Here is a 26,813-nt window from a genome sequence, read left to right as displayed (position 1 = left end):
GACCAGAAATATATGCAGTACTCCAAATGCGGCTGCACCAGAGTTTTGTACAGCTGCAACATGACCTCATGGTACCGAAGCTCAATCTCTCTACCAATAAAAGCGAACACACCATATGCCTTCTTAACAACCCTATCAACCTGGGTGGCAACTTTCAGGGATGTATGTACATGGGCACCAAGACCTCTCTGCTCTTCTACACTACCAAGAATCTAAACATTAGCCCATATTCTTCTCATCTGTTGCTGTTTCCAAAGTGAATCACTTCACATTTTTCTGCATTAAACTCCATTTGCCACCTCGCAGCCCAGCTCTGTAGCTTATCTATGTCCCTCTGTAACCTGTAGCACCCTTCGGCACTATCCACAAACTCCACCGACCTTAGTGTCATCTGCAAATTTACTAACCCATTCTTCTATGCCCTCATCCAGGTCATTTATAAAAATGGCAAACAGCAGTGGCTCTAAAACTAATCCTTGCAGTACACCACTAGTAACTGAACTCTAGGATGAACGTTTGAATTAACCACCTCCCTCTGTCTTTCAGCTAGCCAATTTCTGATCAAAATCACTAAATCACCCTCAATCCCATGCCTCTGTATTTTGTGCAATAGTCGCCTGTGGGGAACCTTATCAAATGCCTTACTGAAATCCATATGCACCTCATCAACTGGTTTACCGTCATCCACCTGTTTGGTCACCTTCTGAATGAACTTACTAAGGAATGAACTTACTACCCTTCACAAAACCGTGTTGACTATCCCTACTCAACTTATTCCTTTCTAGATGATGATAAATCCTATCTCTTATAACCTTTTCCAGGGAATGGCCGTATAAACTCTGGACTCAGTTTCGTGATGACTAAGCACATGCTTTCATGGGCTCAATGTTCTTAGTCACCGTGGATGTCCATTCAAGATCCTGGGCGTGCAGAGTGTTCATTTGTCAAACAAAGATCCTGGGCGTGCAGAATGTTTATTTGTCAAACAATAGAAAAACTGCGCACGTCTTTTTTAATACGCAGTCTCCCAGATGGACTGGTCACAAATAACAGGCCATCATTCACCAGCAGGGAATTTGAGCATTTCTTAAAGTTGGATGGTATTCGACATATAAGGACAGATCCACACCATCCATCATCCCATGGTCTGACAGAAACAGCAGCCCAAACTTTGACAGCAAGCTTAAATAAACAGCCTACAGCTTCACTGAATACCAAACTGTCCAAACTCGGTTCCTGTTTGATTATAAGGCCACCCCCATGCAATTACAGGGATAGCTCCAGCAGAGTTGCTGAAACAGGGCGAAGACTCTGCAGCAGGTTACATTTGATCTTAGTGGATCCAGTAGGAGAAGTAGTGAAACGGCATCAGGGGGAGCAATGCTGGGCACAAGACTCTTCATGTGAGAGAGACAGTTTACTTCAGAGAACAAAGTTTAGGAACCACGAAATGGCCTTGCATGGGTAAAAGGCATGGTTGATGCGAAGTCAGGTCCAGTGATGTATAAAGTTCAGGTAGGTATGACGGTCCTGAACAAGCACGTGCACCATTTGAAAGCTGCAAAATCGCAAAAAGTGTGAGAGCAAAATGTGCCCAGCTCATCAACAGCCTTTCTGACCATTCCGGGACCCATTGGTGTTCGTGTCCGTCAAGCATTGAAGGTATCTTGGAATCTAAGATGGACACAATGGATCGTGCCACCTCAGCATCTTTGCCGCCTGAAGAAAAGTATGAATTTCTTTCATGACACTTAAGGTGCAAGAGACGACTTACTGTACATTACATGCCACCCATATCTAAGGCAGAAGTGGAGTAACCTGACCAATGATAAAACACGGCAGGAGGAGCTACAAAAAAGCAAATCAGCCTATATCCTCGGACTCAGAGGGGGAGAGATGTAGAGATTGTAACAAGATCAGCAAGGTGGACCTCATAGAATATGAGTTCCCTGATTGTGGCTGTTAATCTGGTCCAGTCAGGGAGCCCTGACTGATAGATAAGAACAAGAGTGTCAGACGTCCTGTTCACTCTGAGAGCTGGCTCTGAGGGAGCTGTTTCAAGGACTCTCCGTGAGTAAATAAAGGGTGACTTGGTGAAGGGATACCGGCCTGTCTGGAGTTAGTTCAGGTAGATTCAGTGTGTTTGAGGTTCGATCTGAATGGGAGAGTGAGGTGGTTAATGCATCAGCACAGAGGGCAATAGTGGGAAAGAAATATCTTTGGGAAGGACAGTGGGTGTCAGAGCATTTTTTTTGTCTCAGATGAAAAAATCAATGTTTGCAGTAACATCACTGGACTGCTACCATATTATTTAGCCTGCTGATTGCTGTTTTCTAATGGGACCTTACTCCTGTTTCTGGATAACACTGCTTATTTTACCAAATCTAATGAATGTTCATTTCAAAAAGGCCAAGTTCAGAGCATTGCACATTTGAATGTCCTATTCAGCCGCAAGAAGCTAAAACCTGGGGCCCACCAGTATCTTTTATTTTGTTCTTTGACTTTTTTTTAAAATTGGGAATTTTGTTTTGATATCTTATTTTCTGTTGTGGTTTTGGTCATACTTCTACACCAATTATCTTAGATTTCTGCTATAATTTGGAATTGTAGTTGTAACCCTACCACCTCTGGTGGCATTCTAATATAGCTGTCTGGTCTAGCTCCCCCATTATTGGTTGTGTAGGATACCTGAGGCAGTCAGGAGAAAGTCCTTTAAATTGTAAATTAAATTTTGTTTCATAGAAACTTTATCTCACAGAAGGAGACTATTCAGCCACCCCCTGTGCCACCTCATTTATCAAACTGTTCAATTATTCAAACTTTAAATTCCTTTCTCATAGCTGTGCAGTTTTCTCCAATTCACGTATCTATCCAGTTTCCATAAGACCATAAGACATAGGAGTAGAAGTAAGCCCATTCGGCCCATCGAATCCACTCCGCCATTTAATCATGGCTGATGGGCATTTCAACTCCACTTACCCACTTTCTTCCCATAGCCCTTAATTCCTTGCAAGATCAAGAATTATCAATCTCTGCCTTGAAGACATTTAACGTCCTGGCCTTCACTGCGCTCCGTGGCAATGAATTCCACAGGCCTGAAAAAATGTCTCCTCATTTCCGTTCTAAAGGCTGTACCCATGGGTCCTAGTCTCCTCGCCTAACAGAAACAACTTCTCAGCATCCACTCTTTGTAAGCCACGCAATAGCTTGTAAGTTTCTATTAGATCTCCCCTCAACCTTCTAAACTGTAATGAATACAATCCCAGGATCCTTGGCCATTCATCATATGTTAGGCCCACCATTCCAGGGATCATCCATGTGAATCTCCACTGGACATGCTCCAGTGTCAGTATGTCCTTCCTGAGGTGTGGGTTCCAAAGGTGGACACAGTATTCTAAATGGAGCCTAACTAGAGCTATATAAAGTCTCAGAAGCACATCATTGATTTTATATTCCAACCCTCTTGAGATAAATGACAAGATTACATTCGCTTTCTTAATCATGGACTCAACCTGCAAGTTAACCTTTAGAGAATTCTGGACTAGCACTCTCAGATCCCTTTGCACTTTGGATTTATGAATTTTCTCACCATTTAGAAAATAGTCCATGCCTGTATTCTTTTTTCCAAAGTGCAAGACCTGTCATCTGTTCACATTGAATTTCATCAGCCATTTCCTGGATCACTCTCCTAAACTTTCTAAATCTTTCTGCAGCCTCCCCACCTCTTCAGTACTACCTGCCTTTCCACCGAACTTTGTATCATCAGCAAACTTCACCAGCATGCCCCCAGTCTCTTCATCCAGATCATTAATATATAAAGCAAACAGCTGCAGCCCCAACACTGAACCCTGCAGGACACCACTTGTCACTGGCTGTCATTCTATCCCAACAACACTGCCTTCTGTCAGATAGCCAATCCTCAATTTGTGCCAGTAGCTCACCTTGAACACCATGTGCCCTCTCCTTACTCAGCAGCCTCTCGTGAGGCACCTTATCAAAGGCCTTTTGGAAGTCTAGATAGATAACGTCCACGGGGTTTCCCTGGTCTAACCTACTTGTTACCTCTTCATATAATTCTAACAGGTTTGTCAGGCACGACCTCCCCTTACTAAATCCATGCTGACTTGTTCAAATCCGACCCTGTACTTCCAAGAATTTAGAAATCTCATCCTTAACAATGGATTCTAGAATTTTACCAGCAATTGAAGTTAAGCTAATTGGCATATAATTTTCCCATCTTTTGACTTGATCCTTTCTTGAACAAGTGGGTTACAACAGCAATTTTCCAATAATCTGGGACTTTCCCTGACTCCAGTGACTTTTGAAAGATCACAACCAATGCCTCTGCTATTTCCTCAGTCATCTTCCACAGAACTCTAGGATGTAGCCCATTGGGGCCAGGCGATTTATCAATGTTTAGACCTTTTAGCTTTTCTAGCACTTTCTCTTTTGTAATGGCTACCATACTTAACTCTGCCCCCTGACTCTCCTTAATTGTTGGGATATTACTCATGTCTTCCACTGTGAAGACTGTCGCAAAATACTTATTAAGTTCTTCAGCTAATTCCTTACCTCCCATCACTGGCCTTCCTGCATCAGTTTGGAGCAGCTCAATTTCTACTTTTGCCCCTCATTTGTGTCTTATGTATTGAAAGAAACTTTTACTATCATTTCTAATATTGCTGGCTAGTCTACCTTAATATTTGATCTTTTCCTTCCTTACTTCTCTCTTTGTTATCCTCTGTTATTATAGTCTTCCCAATCTTCTGATTTCCCAGTGCTCTTGGCCACTTTATAGGCTCTCTCTTTTTCTTAGATACATTTCCTGACTTCCTTTGTCAGCCATGGCTGTCTAACTCCCCCCTGAAATTCATTCTTTTCTTTGGAATGAACCTCTGTACTATGTCCTCAATTACACCCAGAAACTCCTGCCATTGTTGCTCGACTGTTTTCCCCGCAAGGCTGTGCCTCCAGTTGATGTTCGTCAGTTCCTCTCTCATGCCCCTGTAATTACGTTTATTTAACTGTAACGCCATTACATCCGATTTTGCCTTCTCTCTTTTAAACTGCAGACTGAACTCTACCATATTATGATTGCTGCCTCGTAAGTGTTCCTTTACTTTGAGATCTTTTATACAGTCTGGCTAATTACATGGCACTAAGTCCAGAATAGCCTGCTCCCTTGTGGGCTCCATCACAAGGTGTTTCAAAAAGCCATCCTGTAAATGTTCCATGATCTTTCTTTCTTTGGATCCACTGGCAACATTATTCACCCAGTCCACCTATACATTGAAGTCTGCCATGATCACAGTGACCTTGCCTTTCTGACACGCCCTATCTATTTCCTGATATATCTTGCACTCCTGGTCCTGACCACTGTTAGGAGGTCTGGACGTAATTCCTATTATGGTTTTTTTGCCTTTGTGGTTCCTCAACACCACCCACACAGACTCCACTTCATTTGACCCTATGTCATTCAGTGCCATAGATTTAATTTTATTCCTAACTCACAAAGCAACCCCACCCCCTCTGCCCATCTCCCTGTCTTTTTGATAAATTGTAAATCCTTGGATGTTTAATTGCCAGTCCAGAACCCCCTGCGACCACGTCTCTGTGATGCCTACCCCATTATAATCATTAACGATGATTTGTGCTGTTAATTCATCTACTTTGTTATGAATACTGTGAGCATTCAAGTAAAGTGCCTTAATGCTAATTTTCTTATCTTCATGATTTCCAGCATCTCTCGTAACATGTCTTAAATTATCCTTCCTTTTTGCTTCATTCCTAGTTTGTCTTGAACTTAAACCCTGCACACATGCCTAACCTGCTGCTTATCCTTCTACTTGACTCTATACTCCCTGTTGCTTTCCCTTTCCCTCCCCCCGACTCACTGGTTTAAAGTCACAGTGACCACCCTATTTATCCTTTTAGCCAGAACACTGGATCCAGATTGATTCAGGTGGAGACCGTCCCATCGGTACAGATCTCCCCGGTTCCAAAACTGATGCCAATGTCTCATGAAATGGAAACCCTCTTTCCCACACCAATCTCTTAGCCATGTGTTTACCTCCCTAATTTTCTTATTCTTATGCCAATTAGCACGTGGCTCAGGCAGTAATCCAGAGATTATGACCCTCGAAGACCTGTTTTTCAATTTCCTTTCTAACACTTGATAATCCCCAAACAGGGCCTCCTTCCTAGCCTTGCCTCTGTTGTTAGTGCCAACGTGGACCACAACAACTGGATCTTCTCCCTTCCGCTCCAATATCCTTTCAAGCACAGGCAGACAACACACCATGTGGGACTCCCGATCTGGCTTGTGAAGGATACTATCTGTCCCCTTAATTATAGAATCCCCTATAACAACTACTTGTCTTTTTGCTCTCCCCTCTTGAATGGCCTTCTGCACCAGCTGATATGATTTCTGCTTCCAACATCCTTATAGGCAGTGTAATCCAGATCATCATACTTGCTGCGTGAAAATAGTTTCATGATATCAACTCAGACCTTTTTGCCCATTGCCCTCAGACGTGTCCTCTAATTACTGATCCTTCAGCAAGTAGAAATGGTTTCTCCTTATTTACTCTCAATAAAAGCTTAATGAATTTCATTGGCTGTATCACATCTGCCATAAGTCACGTCTATGCTCCAAAGAGAGCAATTTCTTCAATCTCTCTTTGTAACTGAACTTTTTGTTCTTTGTAAGATTCTGACAAATCTCCTCCAAGGTTTTTAGTGCCTAGAATTAATTACGAAACTTAAGTGGGAGGGCTGCTGTGAATAGATCCTGAAAGGAACAACCGAAGTAACAGATGGGAGCAGGAAGAGAAACCATTGCAAATGGGACAAAATGTTGAATGAAATAATCCCAAATGGTCTGATTTTAAAGAGATCACAGGAACAGAGACCCCTAAATGTTCACAGGTCATCAAGGAAGGCAGGACAAGTTGATAAGGCTTTTAAGAAAGTTTTCACAAATCCTACTTCTCATTTATGTGCTTCCCTTTAGCTAATATTATCCAAAAGCTCAGCATTAGTTTTCAAATGTATGCTGATGACATCCAACTCAAACACACCTCTATCTCTCTCAACTCCTCTACAATTGCCAAATTTATCAGCATCCTTAATCAATGTCCAATGTAGGATGAGCAAAAAATTTGCTGCAGTTAAATGTTACGAAAAATAATGAAGGTATTGTCTTTGGTTCCCGCCCCAAAATCCATTCCCTAGCCATTCACTCAATCTCTCACCTGGCTACAGTTGGAGATTAAATGCATCTGTTTGCAACATTGGTTTATATTTGTCTCTGAAATGAACTTTTATTCTCATACTCATGCCATCACGCAGGCCATCTATTTCCACCTCGAATATCAAACAACAGCCTGAGATGGTGTCTGAGGCCATGTGTTGCAATCATCACTCCTGCCTTTGTTACCTCTACATCTGACTGTTTCAATGCACTCCTGGCTGGTGCCTCAGACCTTTCAACACCTGTGCTGTTGACAATGTCCTTTAAAGAGAAGGACAACAGCAACTTAATGCCCTTAGTATAGATGATTGTCCAAAGCATCACTTGGAGTGCAACCCAATAATCCAGGGAGGAAGGAGCTTTAATCTCCCAGCAGAGGTGGAGCAAGTTCAAGTTAGATGCTTGTTTTACATTTGCCTGCCTTATGTAAAGGGCTCATTTCTCCAGAATCTTATGGTGTCCTGCTCTGTTCGCGGCATTTTTGTGAAACTGATGAAAGCAAGGTAGAGAGCCCTTGTAGCTGGCGTATGGAGATGGTCACGTCCAATATAGATTTATCAGCACAGAAACCACGCTGTGCTCTAGAGTCTTTGCAGCATGATTCTTAACAATTGCTGTCCTGCAATGCTGAGGATTAACATCTCCTGGAGTTGTTGCATCTCCACTATTTATTTTGTTTTTGTGTAACTTGATTATTACATTGTGCATGTCATTGTGGAATGGATGTTATCCTGCAACAAAGAAGGCAGAGGTCATGATGGTGTGAATGTAAGTGACACTTTAAACACTTTAGGAATTCTATCCTTGCTGAATCCTTTCTGCTTGTAAGGAATCGATGGCAAGAGTTCTGTGCTTACTCAACCATGATAGCAAACTGTAAGAGAGCATCAAGCAGCCAAGAGATGTGTCTCACAGAAATAGTGTTCACTGAGTGTTTAAACTATCAGAACATCAGTTTGCTTCCATCTAAACTTGTGAATTGTATTTGATCCATTCCTAACAAAAAAGTACTGTCGTTTTATGATACTATTTTCAGCATTTTGAGTGAATAATGGAATGAAATAGGACCATGTCCTAGCCTCACTTTGGTACTTTATTCTCCATGGTCCTAACCATTGCCTTTTCTGCAAATATGAGGACATATACCTCCATACTGGATCAGATGGCAAGCTCTACGATCTGTCTAATTTGAAAGTGAAGACAAAAATATGGTAAATCTTAATCTGAGAACTCTGCTGTATGGATGAAGTTGTGTTAATCACTTATACAGAAACCCAGTTGTAAAGATTTATGGAATATCTATTCCATGTCTGTGACCTGTTTTCACTGACTAAAAGTATGAAAACCGTGGTTATGGACAGTTTGTTAAATCTTTGCCCTCCATCTTTGCAAGTGACATTCTCCTGGAATTGGTTTTTGAAGTCAGCTATCTTAAGTCTGCAGTGTCTGACAATCTCACTCGATGCACAATGCAACACATGCATAGAAAAATCAGCTGCCAGGCCTATGTTGTTAGCCCTCGTTGTACAGCTGTGAAGTATGGACAACTTACAACTATCAAGAATGAAGCCAAGCATTTTTCACCTTCAGTGTCTCTTGACATTCTCAGCATCTCAAGGAAGGACAAAATCATGAATGTGACAGACAATTTAAAAGCAAATCTCTGAATATGCTCGCAGTCATCAGACTGCATTTTTGTTTGAGCCTTAGCAATGATACTGCGATTCGAATGTTAGAAGATCTGTGATATAGGAGAAAAGTTATTTGTGGAAATGTTGAACGTTCTGTGTCTTTTAGTTTAATCTTTATTTAGTGTTCATTGTCCAGTGTAGTAGGACAAACTGTTTCAATCTGGTTAATGTTCCATCAATTAATCGATTAATTGGACAAAATACAGTCAAAATAAAGTCTGTAACATAACTGCAGACATAGATAAGTTGGAATTTTAATTAATTGCAGAATTTTGTTCACCCAGTTTCCATGTTATTAGTCCAACAAACAATTTTTATCTTTCATACCTTTTGAACTAACAATGTTACCAGTAAATTCTCACTTAAAGATGTGGCTGCATTCCTGAAATTTCCATCTTTAAATGTAACAAAATTAAGAGAAGCATTAATTCTCATAGGGGCCAATAATAAAACTGTAACTAGGTTTTTGTAAGACCTACCTTCTCAGAGAAAAAAATTAAAAAGCATATCTGCTAGGTTGCAATATTTTATATTGCTAAATTCCTACTTAGTAAATGATATAATTTTAAAAATTTAAAAATGTGAAAGAAAAATTTTGACTTTGTACTCAAGTATAAGTACCACCCCTCCCACCATAAACCCTATTTCCCAGATTTGTTGCTCCCTAATCCTCTTGACTTTGCAGTCCCTCCCCAAGCCCTAACCTCTGATTTGTAGCCTCCTCCCCATATCCTGACCTTCAAATTATGATCTCTTTCCCGCTCTGCCAAAGAAACCTCATTGCTTTATGTTTTTTAAAAATGGTACTGCTTGCCACTTCCCTCACTCAGCTGGCGATCCAGAATCCCAGAGGTTCTACAGTCATGGGTTTGAATCCTACCATGGCAGAAGCAGAGTAGCCAGAAGGGAATGCATCACAGGAAGTACAATAGAATGAGAGGTAGATTATCACTGAAAAAGCAGACAAATATTGGGATGCTTGGCCTCTGAAAAAGAGATTTGGGGAGGTGGGGGAGAATGGGTGAATGGATTGAAAAACTAAGGCAGGAAGTAAGAATCTGAAGCAATGAATGAAGTAGTAAAGAATAAACACTCAAGTGATAGAAGCTTGAAAAGATTGATTTCAATTATATCACAGTATCAGAATCATATATCTTAATGCTCTCACTGCAGCATGCAGTCTGTCAAATTTATTCCATCTGTCATGATCCGGCTATACTGTGGAAACCAATTTCCTCATGCTCTTGGCAGCCATTGCTTTTGATCTTCACACAGACCTATCAACATTTGCTTAAGAGTGGGAAAATGTTGCAAGCTGAGCAGACTGATTATTCAACTTGTTCAATGTCGTAAAGTGGACCTTGAACTCAAAGTTTTGGTTCAGAAGCAGGGGTATGACTTACCAAGATAGATTTCCTCCTACAAAGACCACCTTCCATAGCAGTTAGCCTTTACTATACCTTGGCATTACCTGTTCGTCACATGCTTTAAGTGTTTCAAAAGAATCCCACTTAGATGCCTAAGCTGTTTTTTTAAAGTTGCATGTGAAATACAGCATATAGATAAGGGGGGATTGTCTGTTTAATATTTTGTAGAAAATGTGAGTAGGGCTTCATTTATGTCCATAAAAGATAATTTACTTTCAAATCTTGAAAATAAGTTTGAGCTTTGAGAAGTAAGAATTAGTGTTGAAAAATGCAACATCTTTTCATCAACAGCAATTTGTGTATTTATTGGTATTCAGCATGCAAGGAATAATTTCTCTGAGCATTAAACAAGGCATTGAGCAGAAGAGGAGTCTTTGAGGACAAAGAGCAGTGGAAGAAAATACTTTTTTGGAAATTTTTTAAAGTGGTTAGGAAGTTGATAAGATGTTGAAATCAAAGATCAAAGAATAGGAGTGGACATTGGCTTCGAAGGAACAGCTACCATTATAGGAATAGTGACAAAACAGTATAGGGGATTAAAGTTAAATGAGCAGGGATACAGTGACATTGTATGATTGAAGACAATAGCTGAGGTAGGCTGAATAAGACTTTCTCAGTTATGTAAAATTGGAGGTAGCGGTTATCAAGGAGGTTATTAGCTAAAATGAGTGTTAAGATAATGAACCTGTGGAATAGGATATCTACAGTGAGGTGGTGGAGCAAGCCCACTTAGTTATGAGGTGATATCTGGCTTGGATATGGTGTTGGGAAGGACAGTTGACAATCTGTTTAATTCAAATTAAGATTTTGTATCTTGGATTAGTTGACATGGTAACTGGAGGTTGGAGACCACACATTTTCTGATAGAAAACTAGAAATATTACTTAAGCATTATTGAGCTGAATAAAAGTTTGGCTTGTTCAATTTTGAAGTGGTAGCTACAACACATTGTCATTGAACTATATGAAACTGATTTCATATCTATAGCATAAAAATGATGAGCAGTGTGTCTGGGATGATGTCCTTAATATGAAGGAGAAAACTGGGTTTGGAGAACAGAATTTTGGAAATGAAGTGTTTTAATTGTGATGAAAATGAGATAGTAATTTGATGGAGATGAATGGGTGAGATGGATGAATTGGTCATGGTGTTGGTAACAGTAAAGATGTCAAAAAAGAATGGAAAAGATATTACCCTGTAATTAAAGTCACTGCTCAGTCTGCCTTGATAACAATGTTGCTAATATCCAAGCTCAACCTTTGGTGTTAGTCTTGACCCTCCTTGATTAGCTACTGAAACTATATTTCAGTAAGATCTCAAAATCTTAAAGTTACAGGTCTTTTCATCTTGTCTATAATATTTCCAAGTGTTTAGTCATTCATAATAGTGTCAAAAAGACAGATATTGTTAATAGGAAAATATAACTTAAAAAAGAAACAGATAAAGAAAGTAATATACCTTATAACAAATGTGTAATTTAATTAGTTGAATATTTTTCAAGTCTAATCACTTAAGAATTCCATTTGCATTGACTGGGGACTTTAATGTTGTGATGTATAATTTTTTTAATTTTGTGTATGTGTCAGAACAGTGACAGAAACAGATACTCAAAGGCCATTTTTTAGTTTGAAGGTGTAGAAGTACAGAATTTGGAGGATGGAATTGAGGTCGAAGATCAGTCATGACAAATTGAATGGCCTATTCCACTGCCTGTTAAGTTTTAATGTTCTTATAATGGAGTACTTCTTTCATGTAAACAATTGTGGACTGGAAAGGTGCTTGAATTGGCTTTTTAGGTTTTGTGTATTGTTGAATTCTACCTTTAAGTACTTGTAAGATGTTAAGAGCATGCTAGATAACCTAGTGGAAAAAAAAACAGAAGAACTGCAGATACTATAAATCAAAGATAAAAAATAGAAATTGCTGGAAAAACTCAGCAGGATGGCAAGATCTGTGGACAGGAATCAGAGTTAATATTTCAGGTCGAGTGACCCTTCCTCAGAGCTATTTTTGTCTTTGGATACCTAGTACTGTGGCCAATTGGTATTGAATGGTTTCATAGGGAGGTAGGATCTGAAAAGAATTGACAATATTAACTCAATAATCATTAGCCAATGTCTTTAATTTGTTACCACAGCATGGTTACTGGAAATTTACAAAATCAAGTGTCATAACTACATGGCTATGAATTAAGAGTTGCCAAGTGAGATTAGGCTGAATGGTTACTTGTCAGTTTGCATAGACATGATAGGTCACATGGCCTCCCTATGTTAAAAGAAAGCTATGATCTCTGACACTTTATCTCTCTTTTTCTTTTATTCCATTTCTCATTTACTGGAGGGAAAATAGAATAATTACTTTTAAAAGTTGCTTTCAACCTTCCAGCAGATGGCTGAAGAGTTGCAATGGCAGGAATATGCAATCAAGTTGTTTCTCACAGTCATCGGGGGCTATGTGCATGATACAGGACAGAAAGGGGTCAGAAAATATTGGTGGTGATAGGTGGAACAGAAGAAAAAGAGAGATAAGTGTCAGAGATCATAAATTTTTTTTTTAACATAGGGAGGCCATGTGGCTCATCATGTCTATGCAAGCTGACAAGTAACCATTCAGCCTAATCTCACTTGGCAACTCGTAATCCATAACCATGTCAGTTATGGCACTTGATTTTGTAAACTCTCCAGTAATCATGCTGTAGTAACAATTCAGTTACATGGTTTAATGATTATTGAGTTAAACTTATTGGTTCTTTTCAAAAGTTAATCTTATCAATTTTGTTATCATCCAATATGGCTATATTACTCACACTGGAAGTTAATTTGGATGAACACAAAATCAGTCACATCATTGGCAAAGAGGATGGATGAGGGCAAAGCGGTAGATGAGATCTATATGGGCTTTAGTAAGGAGTTCGGCAAGGTTCCTCATGGGAGGTTGGTTAGCAAGGTTACATCTCATGGAATTCAAGGAGAACTAGCCATTTGGATACAGAACTGGCTCAAAGTAGAAGACAGAGGGTGGTGGTGGAGGGTTGCTTTTCAGACTTATGGCCTGTGACCAGTGATATGCTACAAGAATCGGTGCTGGGTCCATGACTTTTCATCATTTATCTAAATGTTTTGGATGTGCAAGTAGAAAGTATAGTTAGTAAGTTTGCAGATGACACCAAAATTGGATGTATAGTGGGCAGCAAAGAAGGTTACCTCAGTACACCAGGATCTTGATCAGGTGGGCCAATGGGCTGAGGAGTGGCAGATGGAGTTTAATTTAGATAAATGCAAGGTGCTGCATTTTGGAAAAGCAAATCAGAGCAGGACTTGTACACTTAATGGTAAGGTCCTGTGGAGTATTGCTGAACAAAGGGACCTTGGGGTGCAGGTTCATAGTTCCTTGAAAGTGGAGTCACAGGTAGATAGGATAGTGAAGAATGCATTTGGTACGCTTTTCTTTATTGGTCAGACTATTGAGTACAGGAATTGGGAGGTCATGTTGCAGCTGTAGAAGACATTGGTTAGGCCACTTTTAGAATATTGTGTGCAGTTCTGGCCTCCTTCTTATCGGAAGGATGTTGTGAAGCTTCAAAGGGTTCAGAAAAGATGTACAAGGATGTTGCCAGGGTCGGAGGATTTGAGTTAAGGGAGTGGCTGAATAGGCTGGGGCTGTTTTCACTGGAGCGTCGGAGGCTGAGGGGTGACCTTATAGAAGTTCATAAAATCATGAGGGGCATAGATAGGATAAATAGAAAAGGCGTTTTCCCTGGGGTGGGGAGTCCAGAACTGACAGCATAGGTTTAGGATGAGAGGGGAAAGATATAAAAGGAACCTAAGAGGCACCGTTTTCACACACAGGTTGGTGCATGAATGGAATGAGTTGCCAAAGGAAGTGGTGAAGATTGGTACAATTACAGCATTTAAAAGGCATTTGGATGGGTACATGAACAGGAAGGGTTTAGAGGGATTTGGGCCAAGTGCTGGCAAATGGGACTAGATCAGGTTAGGATATCTGGTCAGCATGGACGAGTTGGACCGAAGGGTCTTGTTTCCGTGCTGTACGTCCCTGTAACTCTATGACTCTAATTGGATTTATGTGTTTGTATTGGGATGATGTCATTTCAAGTTGCATTGTATTTCTGAAAATAAACTTCATCCTTCATTCTGCTGTAACAGACTAAACATCTGAACGCCAGCTATTCATGACATTCCACCAAATGTTAAATATTTTTGAACAACTTGTTCAGGCATGTTATGACCCACCTCTGGAGCAGGTGGCATGTGAACTTGGGCTTTCTGACTCAAAGGTTGCACATCATCAAAACCCCCCTACCTAATATTTTTAACCAACCTGTTCAGACACATTGTGGCACTTCTAGGCAGGTGAGACTTGAACCTGAACCTTCTGGCTTAGGGGTATGAACACTAAATGCCATATTTATTTATACATGCAATTGGCTCTTACCCCCAAAGGCACCTGGGCTCATACTTAAATATTTTGACAGAAGGTCCATCTTCATTGAGAGCTGTTGAGTATTTTCAGTTTGCTTGAATATACTTTATGACATCAGTTGAAGACAAATTTTTAAAAATGAAAGGCTTCCGTGTGCTTAAATATGTATTATACCTAGTGTGCGTGAATGTTTGTTTGACAGCAAAAACATGGAACACACAATATCCTGACAGTTTGTATGCTTTACATTTGTTTGCATTCCAGAATATTAATGCAGTCAGCAAGAAATTGGCATGAGTATAGCTTGTGCACTTTTTAATTACGTTCCGAAAGGAAATATCAACCATGGATGGTCCAGGATGACATCCTTTGGAAATAGTGATGAAAGTTTTCATCACTTGTGTTCATGTACCACATCCAGGTCATTCTGCTTTAATGTGACAGTTGTGTTCCTTTGCAACCTGTTGCTATAGAAAATCACTATATGGCAAACTGCTATAGAAAATCGCTATATCTGTTCAGTAGAAAGTTTGTGTTATCCAAACAGCGTCCACAATTCATCAATTGCGTTATGGACAATTCGTGTTGACAAATCATGCATTATACCAGAATGTCCTGTAACATCTAGAGTTTCCTCACTACATTTTATCAAGACCCTTAGTTTTAATGCAAGTATGAGCATATTTTAGTTTGTGGAAACAATTTAGTTACCACCATAATCATCATCTTAAGTATCTGCCCTCTCCATTGCTGGTACATTCAATGAATTCATTCTGCACTGTATACTGTCTATATAGTGCATAACAACTTGCAATGGTTTCTTTGACAGCACCTTTCAATCTAAAGTATGCTTCAGTATTTTTTAAATGTGGAAATTATTTGTTAGTGAACAGACACTTCAAAAACTTTTATAAAATAACTTAACAGGGCCTATTTCTATACAATTTATGTGGGAAATTTCAGGTTGTTGCCCAGTTATGCAGCTTAGATGGAACTTTGTTCCAAACCCACGAGTTCTATAACCTCGAAGAAGGGCACCTAGCATGAGGAAACATCACAGCAAAATTTCTCACCAAGTCACATTTCTGACTTTGATTTGTAAATTAATTGCAATTCCTTCATCATCTGTAGGTCAAAATCCTGGCATTCCCTACTCATCAGCACCATGAGCGGACCAACAAGAGTTTCAGCAGCTCAGGAGAGTGGCTCATCTCAAGCTTTTCAAGGGCAATTAGTGATTGACAAAATTGCCAGTGTGCAGCCATGTCCCAGGAAGTAACTTTTAAAAGTTAATTCTACAGGGAGAAAAACCATCATGTTCTCATTGTCTGTTTGTCTTTTTTTCTGAAGAGATGAAGCATCAGGGTTTTGTTATCTGAATGATGCTGTGCTTGGCATTTTAAAACTGCGAAAGAAGTTTGATCGAGTTTTATACATAGATCTGGATCTACACCATGGCGATGGTAAGATTGAATGTTTGATTTCATCTTTATAACTTTCATCAAGATATTGTAATTAAGGAACTAGAGAATCTCCTATAACATTACTGATGGCAAGTTCAAGGAAATGCTATTTATAAGGGCAGGAGCGTTATTATTCTTGCATCATACTTGTCTCATATGTAAGGTGTGTGTAATCCAGTATTAATAATTTAATTCCTTCAGAATTACTACAGAATTTAATTCCTCCATCCTGTTGGAATCAGTTCGAAGTTCACTTTGCTTCAGATATGGGATTGAACTAAAAGTCAGAACAGCGTGGCTAGAAATGACTGACTTGTAAATGTGGCAGTGTTACACCTGACATAAGGCAGATACATTTGAAAAATTATTTGCATTAGGAATGGATTTTTTAAAAATTCACTCATGGGATGTGTGTGTCGCTGGCTGGCCTGCATTTTCTTGCTCGTCCCTAGTCGCCTTTGAGAAGGTGGTAGTGAGTTGCCTTTGTGAACCACTGTGGTCCACATCCTGTAGGTTGACCCACAATGCCCTTAGTGAGGGAATTCCAGTATTTTGACCCAGTGGTAGTGAAGGAATGGCAATATATTTCCAAGTCAGGATGGTGAATGACTTGGAAGGGAATTGCAAATGGTGGTGTTCCCATGTATCTGCTGCCCTTGTCTTTCTAAATGGAAGTTGTTGTAGGTTTAGAAGGTGCTGTCTAAAGATCTTTGGTGAATTTCTGGTCAGAGGCATTCAGCCCCTTGAACCTCCTTACTATTCAGTAAGATTATGGCTGATCTGATTGTGGCCTTGACTCCATTTTTCTGCCTGACCAAATAATCCTGGACCACTTTGCAGATCAAAAATCTATATAATGCAGCTTTGAATATCTTAAATGACTCAGCCTCAAGTGTTCTTTGGAGAAGAGATTTCAAAAACTAATTGTCCTCGGAAGAAAAAAATTCCTTCTCATCTGTATCTTTAACACCTATTTTTTGTTACTCTTTGCTCTAAATGTCCTTGGAGGGGAAGCAATCTCTCAGCTCCTACCTTGTGAAATCTTCTCAGACCTTGCATGTTTCACTCCAATTATCTCTCATTCTTCTCATCTTCAGTTGTGTTATATCATACATATGCACAAATTTGCTATCTGCAAAGTTTGACTACCTTTTGTCTTTTAAACATTTACTCTGAATGGATTTCTGTGTATGTCACTCTAATTGCATCATCTGATCAGCTGGCATCTATTAATCTAGGAGATGATACACCGTGCCCAAAGTGTATGTGACTTTTGGATTCAATATACCCTGCGTGGGCCAGAGGATTTGTGAATGGAGGTTTCTTCTGCAGCTCACACAGGTGAATAGCTTTGTTTCAGGGTCAACTGATATTATTCCTTCGACTCTCTTCTCCACCATCTGGCCATTTCTTTTGTCCTCACACTTTCAAACCGTCCTTGGCTGCTTGTCTCCAGGCACTCCAGTCAGCGGCAAAGATTTCCTTTGCATCAAATCTGATCCCAGTCAACTTGATGTTGCAGATATCCTTGTATTGCACGCATGGGCGACTTGTTGTTCTTGAGTCAATGGCAAGGTCACCATAGAGATGGAACTGTCATTCATTTTGCTCTTATAACTTAACCAACAGAGTTGCTGTTGACTTGAGGACAAGCGTGCTGGGAATCCCTGCACACTGCTCTCACCGGCTTCCCGGAAAGTAGTGATTTTAAAGCATTTTTGCATCTTCAAATAATCTATAATATCCAAATAGGGGTTTAAATAAATTTAATTGTGTATTTCACAATTTCATTACATTATGTATTGAATTATCTTTTAATTCTTTCAATGAAGCTTTTATTTGACAGCATCAGTTTGGCGCTAATAAAGACTGCACTGTCATTGCTAGGGAAGCTCAGCAGACCTGGCAGCATCTGTGGAGAGAAAACAGTGTTAACGTTTCAAATCCAGTGATCCTTTTTCAGACTGGACTCGAAATGTTAACTTTGTTTTCTCTCCACAGATGCTGTCAGACATGCTGAGTTTCTCCAGTAATTTATGTTTTTGTTTCAGATTTTCAGCATTCGCAGTTCTTTGTTTTATGAAATGAATAATGTGAGTTTGTTGCAAGTATACTATAATCATTATTTGGTGCAGTGATTTGTCTATGAACACATGGTTGGAAGGCTGAGGCTGTGGGATTGCTTGAGGTTTAGAGTTCTATTGTCTGTGTCAATCAGGTGTCCACTTTGAGATGATTGTCCACATGGTGCTCCTTGGGGAACCCGGGACCACCAGGCATGTTGTGTTAAAGAGGGATGAACTGAGGCAGATCAGAAACAAAGCACACCACACTTATACTATCTTAGGATTTCACTTCATAGAGTTACACAGCATGGGAGCAGACCCTCGTCCATTCCAACCAGGTTTCTTAAACTGAACTAATCCCATTTCCTGTATTTGGCTCATATCCCTTTAAACCCTTCCTATCCATGTACCCTGTTCAAATGTCTTTTGAATGTTGTAATTGTACTCGCCTCTACCACTTCCTCTGACAGCTCATTCCAACTGTGAATAGATACAACAGTGCATCCTGACTGATACATGAAATGCATTGTTTTAAGGCTCCGATCCTACTTCTGAGCTAAAAGGTACAAATTCAAATCCCCTCTGGTCTCGAGGTGTGTCATGTCCCTCTGGATAGGTTGATTGGAAATATCTATTGTCTTAATTATGGGGGACTTTAAACTTTAGATGAAGTTGATAAGTTAATGTGGCAAAGTAGTTTGGAGATCAGGATGATTAAGAGAGTTCTTATAAGAATACATCACACCAACCAGGGAAAAGATTATATTAGATTTGGTGTTGTGTAATGAGATAGGATTAATTTATCATTTCACAGTAAGGCATACCCTGGATCCCTTTTATTATTATATGATACGATTGCATGTTCAATTTGAGAAAGACGTAATAAGTCTAAAAATGTGCAAAATGTAACTAAAGTCAAATAAAATTTAAAATCACACAACACCAGGTCAAATACATAGTTTTCAGTGGCAATTTGGCTAAGGTGGATTGGGAACTTTGCTTATCTAATGTTATAACCTTTAATCTATGATGAATATTGAAGATATTAAGTAAATGTCCTTTTCCCAAATCTTTAACAGCGCTAGTGTACAACAGATTTCTCGTAGATACTGAGCATTGGCCTGAAGTCATTGTTTGCAATTTTTCTCCTCTTGTCAGCGAGCGAGCTGGCCTCCCTCAATGCATTATGGCTGAGATAAGTGTGTTACTTTGTGAACAAAAGCTAGAAAGAAATTAACAGACTACTTGTCATTAATATAATGCATTATATGTATGCCAATAGTCATTTTTGAACAATTTGGCAGTTTGCAACAGCAAAATTGCGGAATGTGTCCTTACAGTCAATGCACCAGTAAAGTATGCATGCCACAATCTGTGGTCATCTTTGTCATATTTTTCATTCTCTCTAGGTGTAGAAGATGCATTCAGTTTTACATCTAAAGTCATGACTGTATCTTTTCACAAATATTCCCCTGGATTCTTCCCAGGTAAGTCTGCTGTCACTTCAATTTTTCTTCTTGATAAGAGCATTGGTTCAGAGTTATTTAATGATTTCTTGTGGCTGTTTCTCAAGGAACAGGTGATGTGGCAGATGTTGGAATGGGGAAAGGAAGGTATTATACTGTGAATGTGCCTTTGCAGGATGGCATTCAAGATGAGCTTTATTACCAAATATGTGAAAGGTAGGAATTACTGTAAAATTCTGATTCTGAACAATATACAATTACTTTCTTATAAAATATTATGCTTGAATTGGGGTGCCCAAAATTTCACCCATAATCAGGGACTTTATTGCCCATAACCCACCACATCATGAATTTCTGTTATGTCCCATGTCAATGCAGAAGATACCAAGTCTAAGTCAGTTGTCTTCCAGCAAAGGAAGAAGAATCACAAGGCAATTTTCTGTTATCTATCTGAGTGTTTTAGGCAATGATAATCTTGCCACCTGTCAGTGATCTTATCAATTAATGTTGATTTATGTGCGGTTATGGTGTTTTGGAATTGCATTGCAATTACCTTGTCTTATTTTGATTGCCATCCTTTCTGACAGTAAAGAAGACTTCAAGTTGATTAATCTGGAATGGATTTTTACCTTGGTTGCAGGGGTGGACAGAGCACTCATTAGGTTTTATGACTTAATTGCAATAAGGACCATTTCAAAGATGAAGCAGTCAGATCATATAGTCAACCTTGTGAAGTGAATGGGTTGTCATCACTCTTGTTGCAGACAGTGGCCTAGGGTATTATTGCTAGACTATTGATCTAGAAACTCAGCTAATGTTCTGGGGACCAGAGTTTGAATCCTGCTGTGGCAGATGGTGGAATTTTAATTCAATTTTTTAAAATGTGGAAATAAGAATTTACTGATGACCATAAAACTATTGTCGGAAAAACCCATCTGATTCACTAATGTCATTTAGAGAAGGAAATCTGCCATCCTTACCTGGTCTGATCTACATGTGACTCCAGACATGTGGCCTTGTGAGCCACTCAGTTGAATCAATTGCTACAAAGTCTCAAAAAAGAAATGAAAATAGATGGACCACCTGGCATCGACTTAGGCACCGGAAAAGCCAACAGTAGAAACAGTCCTGTCATCCCTGCAAACTCCTCCTTACTCACATATGGGGGCTTGTGCCAAAATTTGGAGAACTGACTCACAACCTGACATTTTCTATAAGCTGTGATTCTATGTCCTAGATACCACCGTCACATTACCTTGATATGAGTTCACAGATGTTTGAATAATGCTGAGTTCATGTTTATATGTGAACATTGATAAACTGGTGCTGAGGGTTGCGGAGATTTCACAAAGTTAGAATTGTGGAAGATCAGGTCAAAATGCCAGCAGAAATGTTGTAGTGCAGCAGAACGGAAGAGGCAAGTGAAACAGTTGAGTGAACGTGAGTGAAATTTGTGCTTGGCCTGAATTCTGCATTTACCAGAAAGTGTTAGTTTACCTCATGGCTGTACAGATATGTTGCCATGCATAATGCACCAATCACAAAACATAATTATAAGAATTACTGGATTTCCTGCAAGTTTTACGTGTAAAGCCATATTATACACTGTTTGAACAGAGGCATTATGCAGTAACAGGCATTGAATTATGCTGCACACTCCTGTAGGTTTTGCCAGACACAAAGTCCAATTCAGTTGAAACATGTAGCATGCATATCACTTCAGTAGTAATGACAGCTCATTCATCATCTCATCCTTGTGCACTTCCATGGGTCCCATGACCTCAAATAGAATCATTAAATTCAAAATCCTTGTCCACATTTGCAGATGCTTCCATGACTCATCTCTTGTTCTCTTATTATAAATTTCCCGAGAATCTCTGTTTATCACATTCTGAGCACCTGCTCCTCCATTCTTAGGATTATGTACAGCCAACTCTGCTCTACTTTCTGGAGTTCTCACTCCAATTCTTTTTACCATGTTACTTCTGTCTTCAGCTGTAAAATGTATCTTTTCAACTGTGCACATAGATGTCTGTCTTTATGCAACTGGTTTTATACAACAACTGTTGCTTATCTGTGGAGTGTTTTAGGATTTATTTCAGAGCAAAAGACACTTCTGTGAATTATTGCTGCCAAATTGGAGCAGTGTTTAAACTAACCTAACCTTTTTCAAGCGCCAAAATCTAATTACAGTGCTATAATTAATGATTAATTTTGTGTGATGGAAATATAATTTGGCAGTTGCGTGTAAGTATCTGGGTTTGGGTCAGAAGATAATAAGAATAAATGTTTCTGTAAAGTAAAGTTTGACAGTTTAAAATACAACAGCTGGAAAGTGACAAATAAATTGCAGGACTATATAAAACAAAAGTATATTTTACCAAGTGTTTTCAAAAACTAAAAATATTTAAATTTGTCTTGCATGGAATGCTTACTTTATTTCAGTCAAAACTGTTATGTTATTGTGTTGTGTTGACAATTTTATTGAGGATTCAAGGTATTTTCATTTATAACAGTTGTTATGATAGTCTCACCATTGACTGTCCTTTTATAAAAAGTATGTTGTGACCTTAAGGCTTAGGGTTTGCATTGAGAAGTGATGAAGGGTTTTTGCTAATTGTGAGCTTTTAGATCTCAGTGAGACAGATTAGTTCCTTTTGTACATATAACATTGAAAGATGAAGAATACTACAATTGTTACAATTCCATTTAAAATTGATTTGCCAATGGATACTCATGCTTAATATTTTTCTGGTTAAATCACTTAAATTAAAACAATGCTCAGTAATTGAATGGTACTTTTCTCAAAGCTAATTTAAATATATGTTTCTCTAATCAAAATGAAAGGTGAAAATTGTTTTGTATATGTATTTCTCATGTATGATTCCAGATTACTTTTAGATGTAATATGTTATATGATGATCTTTCCAGCATGTTGAATCATATAACCATTGTCAATTATATGATGGAAAAAGGCCATTTAATCCGCTGAGTCCATTCCAACACAGGTGAGGCCATCCAGCTAAGTTTCAGTTTCCACCTTTTGATCGATGGCCTTGTTGATTGAAGCAGCTAAGTTACTTTTTAAATGTTACAAGGATGCCTCTCCCACTCCATCAGAACTGAGTTCCAGTTCCCCAGCAAGCTCTCAGTGAAAAGAAATTCTCCTTGAATCTGTAAACCTTCTATCTCTTACCCGAAATCTAGTAATGGACCTTTCAACCAAAGGCAATGGAGTCTTCCTATCCTCTCAATGTGGAGCCCTTGCAATTCATTCCCCATTCCAAATTGGACCTTTATTGCTGTTCTTTCAGTTCTGCTGCACCAAAGTCTGGAACTCTCTATCTAATAGTGTGTGTATACTATAGCACATCAAGAAGGCTCCTTGTGAAAGGATGGGCAATAAATGGTGACTTTGCTGGCAATGTTCACATCCCGAGAAGAATATAAGCAAACTTTTATGTCTGGATCTGGTCAGACTCTCCTCAAACACGGCATTCAGTTCTGTTTAGACTCACCCTGAACACTGGTTCCAGATCTGATCAAGCCTATCCCAGTGCTGCGTCCAGTTCAGATGAGACTAACCTTGAGCACTGTGTCCAGCTCTGTTCACAGAGACACAGGTACTTTATTACTGGAGACAAAACTAGGCACAACCATGGAGCTAAAGTCTAGTGACAGGAGTTATGAGGAAAGACTGGAGAAACTTGTGCTTGTCCACTGGGAAAGGCAGCACATAAGTGCTGATCTTGAAAGAGTATCCCGTAGAACTTTGGATGGAAAGAATTGGGGTAATGGGTTAATTCTCTGTCTGTCATTGTGACAAGGGATGTTCAGCAGGTTATATATACTGGAGTCTCAGTTGTTCACCATCAATGCTAAGAGGCATACTTCAATTATATGGATGGAAGCAGAGTGTTATAAAAGAATGATGAAGTTAGGTGAATGGATAAAACTATAGCAGATACAGTTTAACATGGAGAACTGTGAAGTTCTATTTTGGATTTGAAAGATATGAGTCAGACTATTTTCTCTATGTGAAACGACTGACCAAAAACTACAGAAGAAGCAAAGGGATTTAGGTGTACAGGTGTACACTAAAAGCTACTGCAAAGCTACGAAAAGAATTAGAAACATATAATAAATGTAGGTCTTTATCTCATGGACAGGGCAGAAGTGGGTGCTGCAGATGCTGGAGAATAGAGTTAAGATAAGGAGCGTTGGAGGCTGAGGGGTGACCTTATAGAGGTTTACAAAATTTTGAGAGGCATGGATAGGGTAAATAGACAAAGTGGTTTCCCTGGGGTCAGGGAGTCCAGAATTAGAGTGCATAGGTTTAGGGTGAGAGGGAAAAGATATAAAAGCGACCTAAGGGGCACCTTTTTCATGCAGAGGGTAGTATGTGTATGGAATGAGCTGCCAGAGGATGTGGTGGAGGCTGGTACAATTGCAACATTTAAGAGGCATTTGGATGGGTATATGAATAGGAAGGGTTTGGAGGGATATGGGCCGGGTGCTGGCAGGTGGGACTAGATTGGGTTGGGATATCTGGTCGGCATGGACGGGTTGGACCGAAGGGTCTGTTTCCATGCTGTACATCTCTATGACTCTATGACTGTATGTCCTGTCCCACCAGCAGGAGAGACGCGGCAGAAGTGACAGCACAGTATTATACAGTTGAATCAGCATTCCCCTGGGTGTTCTCAGTATTAACTCTGGACTTCATGAAGTCTCGTGACTTCAGGTTAAATGTGGGCAAGAAAACATCCTGCTGATTACTGCACATGATCTTCCCTCATATTTGGATGTAGTTGGGTGTGTGCAGGCCTTTTAAGAGAGTGGGTCAAATGACCTGGAGGCGGGAGCAAAGGGAGACAATCTAAAAGTCGACTTTGGATCAGAGAGACCTACAATAAAGTATTCCCTGTTCTACTTTATCTTTTGTCTACTTCATGTTCTATTTATGGTTCAAGTGAACCATGAACATAATAATTAGCTATATGAGTGGGATACAGCCCACAAACTGTGTGCAAGTGCCTGTTTTTTTTTTGTTGAAAGGAAGGGCATCTCCTGAACTTTGAAAATGGCATAGGATTGTGGAAGTAACATCGAAGGAAGTGGTCGTGAGACAACTCAGGCTGTGGTTGGCACCAGGGAAGAATGGTGTGCACCGGGGAGAAGACTGAGGGCGATGGTTGATAGGGGACTCAGGCCACAGCCAACAGCTAAAGAGGGGAGTACTCATCTGGGAGCTACCGGAATTGTCACAGCGTACGGTCACGATGGGTCTCGGGCTACGGGCGACATCAGGAAAGAGTGGTACGCTAACACAACTGATGAGGGAGCAGCCAACATGAAGAGTATTCACCGAGGGGACTTGGACTGTGAATGCCTACTGGACTTGAGTGGCGGCAAAAATTAGGAATCGTCAACATGGCTTTGTGCGTGGGAAATCATGTCTCACAAACTTGATTGAGTTTTTTGAAGAAGTAGCAAAGAGGATTGATGAGGGCAGAGCAGTAGATGTGATCTATATGGACTTCAATAAGGCATTTGACAAGGTTCCTCATGGGAGACTGAATAGCAAGGTTAGATCTCATGGAATACAGGGAGAACTAGCCATTTGGATACAGAACTGGCTCAAAGGTAGAAGACAGAGGGTGGTGGTGGAGGGTTGTTTTTCAGACTGGAGGCCTGTGACCAGTGGAGTGCCACAAGGATCGGTGCTGGGTCCACTACTTTTTGTCATTTACATAAATGATTTGGATGCAAGCGTGTGAGGTACAGTTAGTAAGTTTGCAGATGACACCAATATTGGAGGTGTAGTGGACAGCAAAGAGGATTACCTCAGATTACAACAGGATCTGGACCAGATGGGCCAATGGGCTGAGAAGTGGCAGATGGAGTTTAATTCAGATAAATGTGATGTGCTGCATTTTGGGAAAGCAAATCTTAGCAAGACTTGTACACTTAATGGTAAGGTCCTAGGGAGTGTTGCTGAACAAAGAGACATTGGAGTGCAGGTTCATAGCTCCTTGAAAGTGGAGTCACAGGTAGATAGGATAGTGAAGAAGGTGTTTGGTATGCTTTCCTTTATTGGTCAGAGTATTGAGTGCAGGAGTTGGGAGGTCATGTTGCGGCTGTAGAGGACATTGGTTAGGCCACTGTTGGAATATTGCATGCAATTCTGGTCTCCTTCCTATTGGAAAGATGTTGTGAAACTTGAAAGGGTTCAGAAAAGATTTACAAGGATGTTGCCAGGGTTGGATGATTTGAGCTACAGGGAGAGGCTGAACAGGCTGGGGCTGTTTCCCCTGGAGTGTCGGAGGCTGAGGGGTGACCTTATAGAGGTGTACAAAATTATAAGGGGCATGGATAGGATAAATAGACAAAGTCTTATCCCTGGGGTCGGGGAGTTCAGAACCAGAGGGCATAGGTTTAGGGTGAGAGGGGAAAGATATAAAAGAGACCTAAGGGGCAATTTGTTCATGCAGAGGGTGGTACGTGTATGGAATGAGCTGCCAGAGGATGTGGTGGAGGCTGGTACAATTGCAACATTTAAGAGGCATTTGGATGGGTATATGAATAGGGAGGGTTTGGAGGGATATGGGCCGGGTGCTGGCAGGTGGGACTAGATTGGGTTGGGATATCTGGTCGGCATGGACAAGTTGGACCAAAGGGTCTGTTTCAATGCTGTTTCAATAGTAATGGGTTTTGATTACATTGAGAGAATTTTATGGGTGAACAGAGTAAACAGTTGAGTAAAAGGTTCCAGTTTGGACATTGAGGGGTTAATTTTTGTTTCTTCTTTTTGATTGGGAAAACACTCATAACTTGGGAGAAAGCATTTTTTTTAGTTTCAGTTTGTGTAGCTCTGTAGCTATTGTGGTTGTAGATGGAGTTGTAGAATCATAAAGTTATACAGTGTGGAAACAGACACTTCCGTCCAAATTCTAATTTCAGGTTTCTTTTCTCCTAATTCTAAATGTCAGATAATCACTGGTG

At 39.9% G+C, this 26,813-nt stretch overlaps 1 protein-coding gene and 1 long non-coding RNA gene across 2 annotated transcripts in view; one reads left to right on the top strand and one right to left on the bottom strand.

The window, feature by feature from the left end:
* Positions 1-26,813, bottom strand: part of LOC140495806 (uncharacterized) — a 109,915-nt gene that overhangs the window by 16,519 nt on the left and 66,583 nt on the right. The window lies entirely within an intron of this gene.
* Positions 1-26,813, top strand: part of hdac8 (histone deacetylase 8) — a 79,205-nt gene that overhangs the window by 21,498 nt on the left and 30,894 nt on the right. The window contains exons 5-7 of the mRNA XM_072594936.1: positions 16,164-16,276; positions 19,752-19,829; positions 19,916-20,024. Coding sequence (XP_072451037.1) covers positions 16,164-16,276; positions 19,752-19,829; positions 19,916-20,024 — 300 coding nt within the window. The remainder of the gene's footprint in view (positions 1-16,163; positions 16,277-19,751; positions 19,830-19,915; positions 20,025-26,813) is intronic.

The sequence above is a fragment of the Chiloscyllium punctatum genome, chromosome 25, assembly GCF_047496795.1.
Source record: "Chiloscyllium punctatum isolate Juve2018m chromosome 25, sChiPun1.3, whole genome shotgun sequence".
NCBI lineage: Eukaryota > Metazoa > Chordata > Chondrichthyes > Orectolobiformes > Hemiscylliidae > Chiloscyllium > Chiloscyllium punctatum.
Note: the sequence above shows the minus strand (reverse complement) of the source record. Positions and strands in the feature narration are given on the sequence as shown.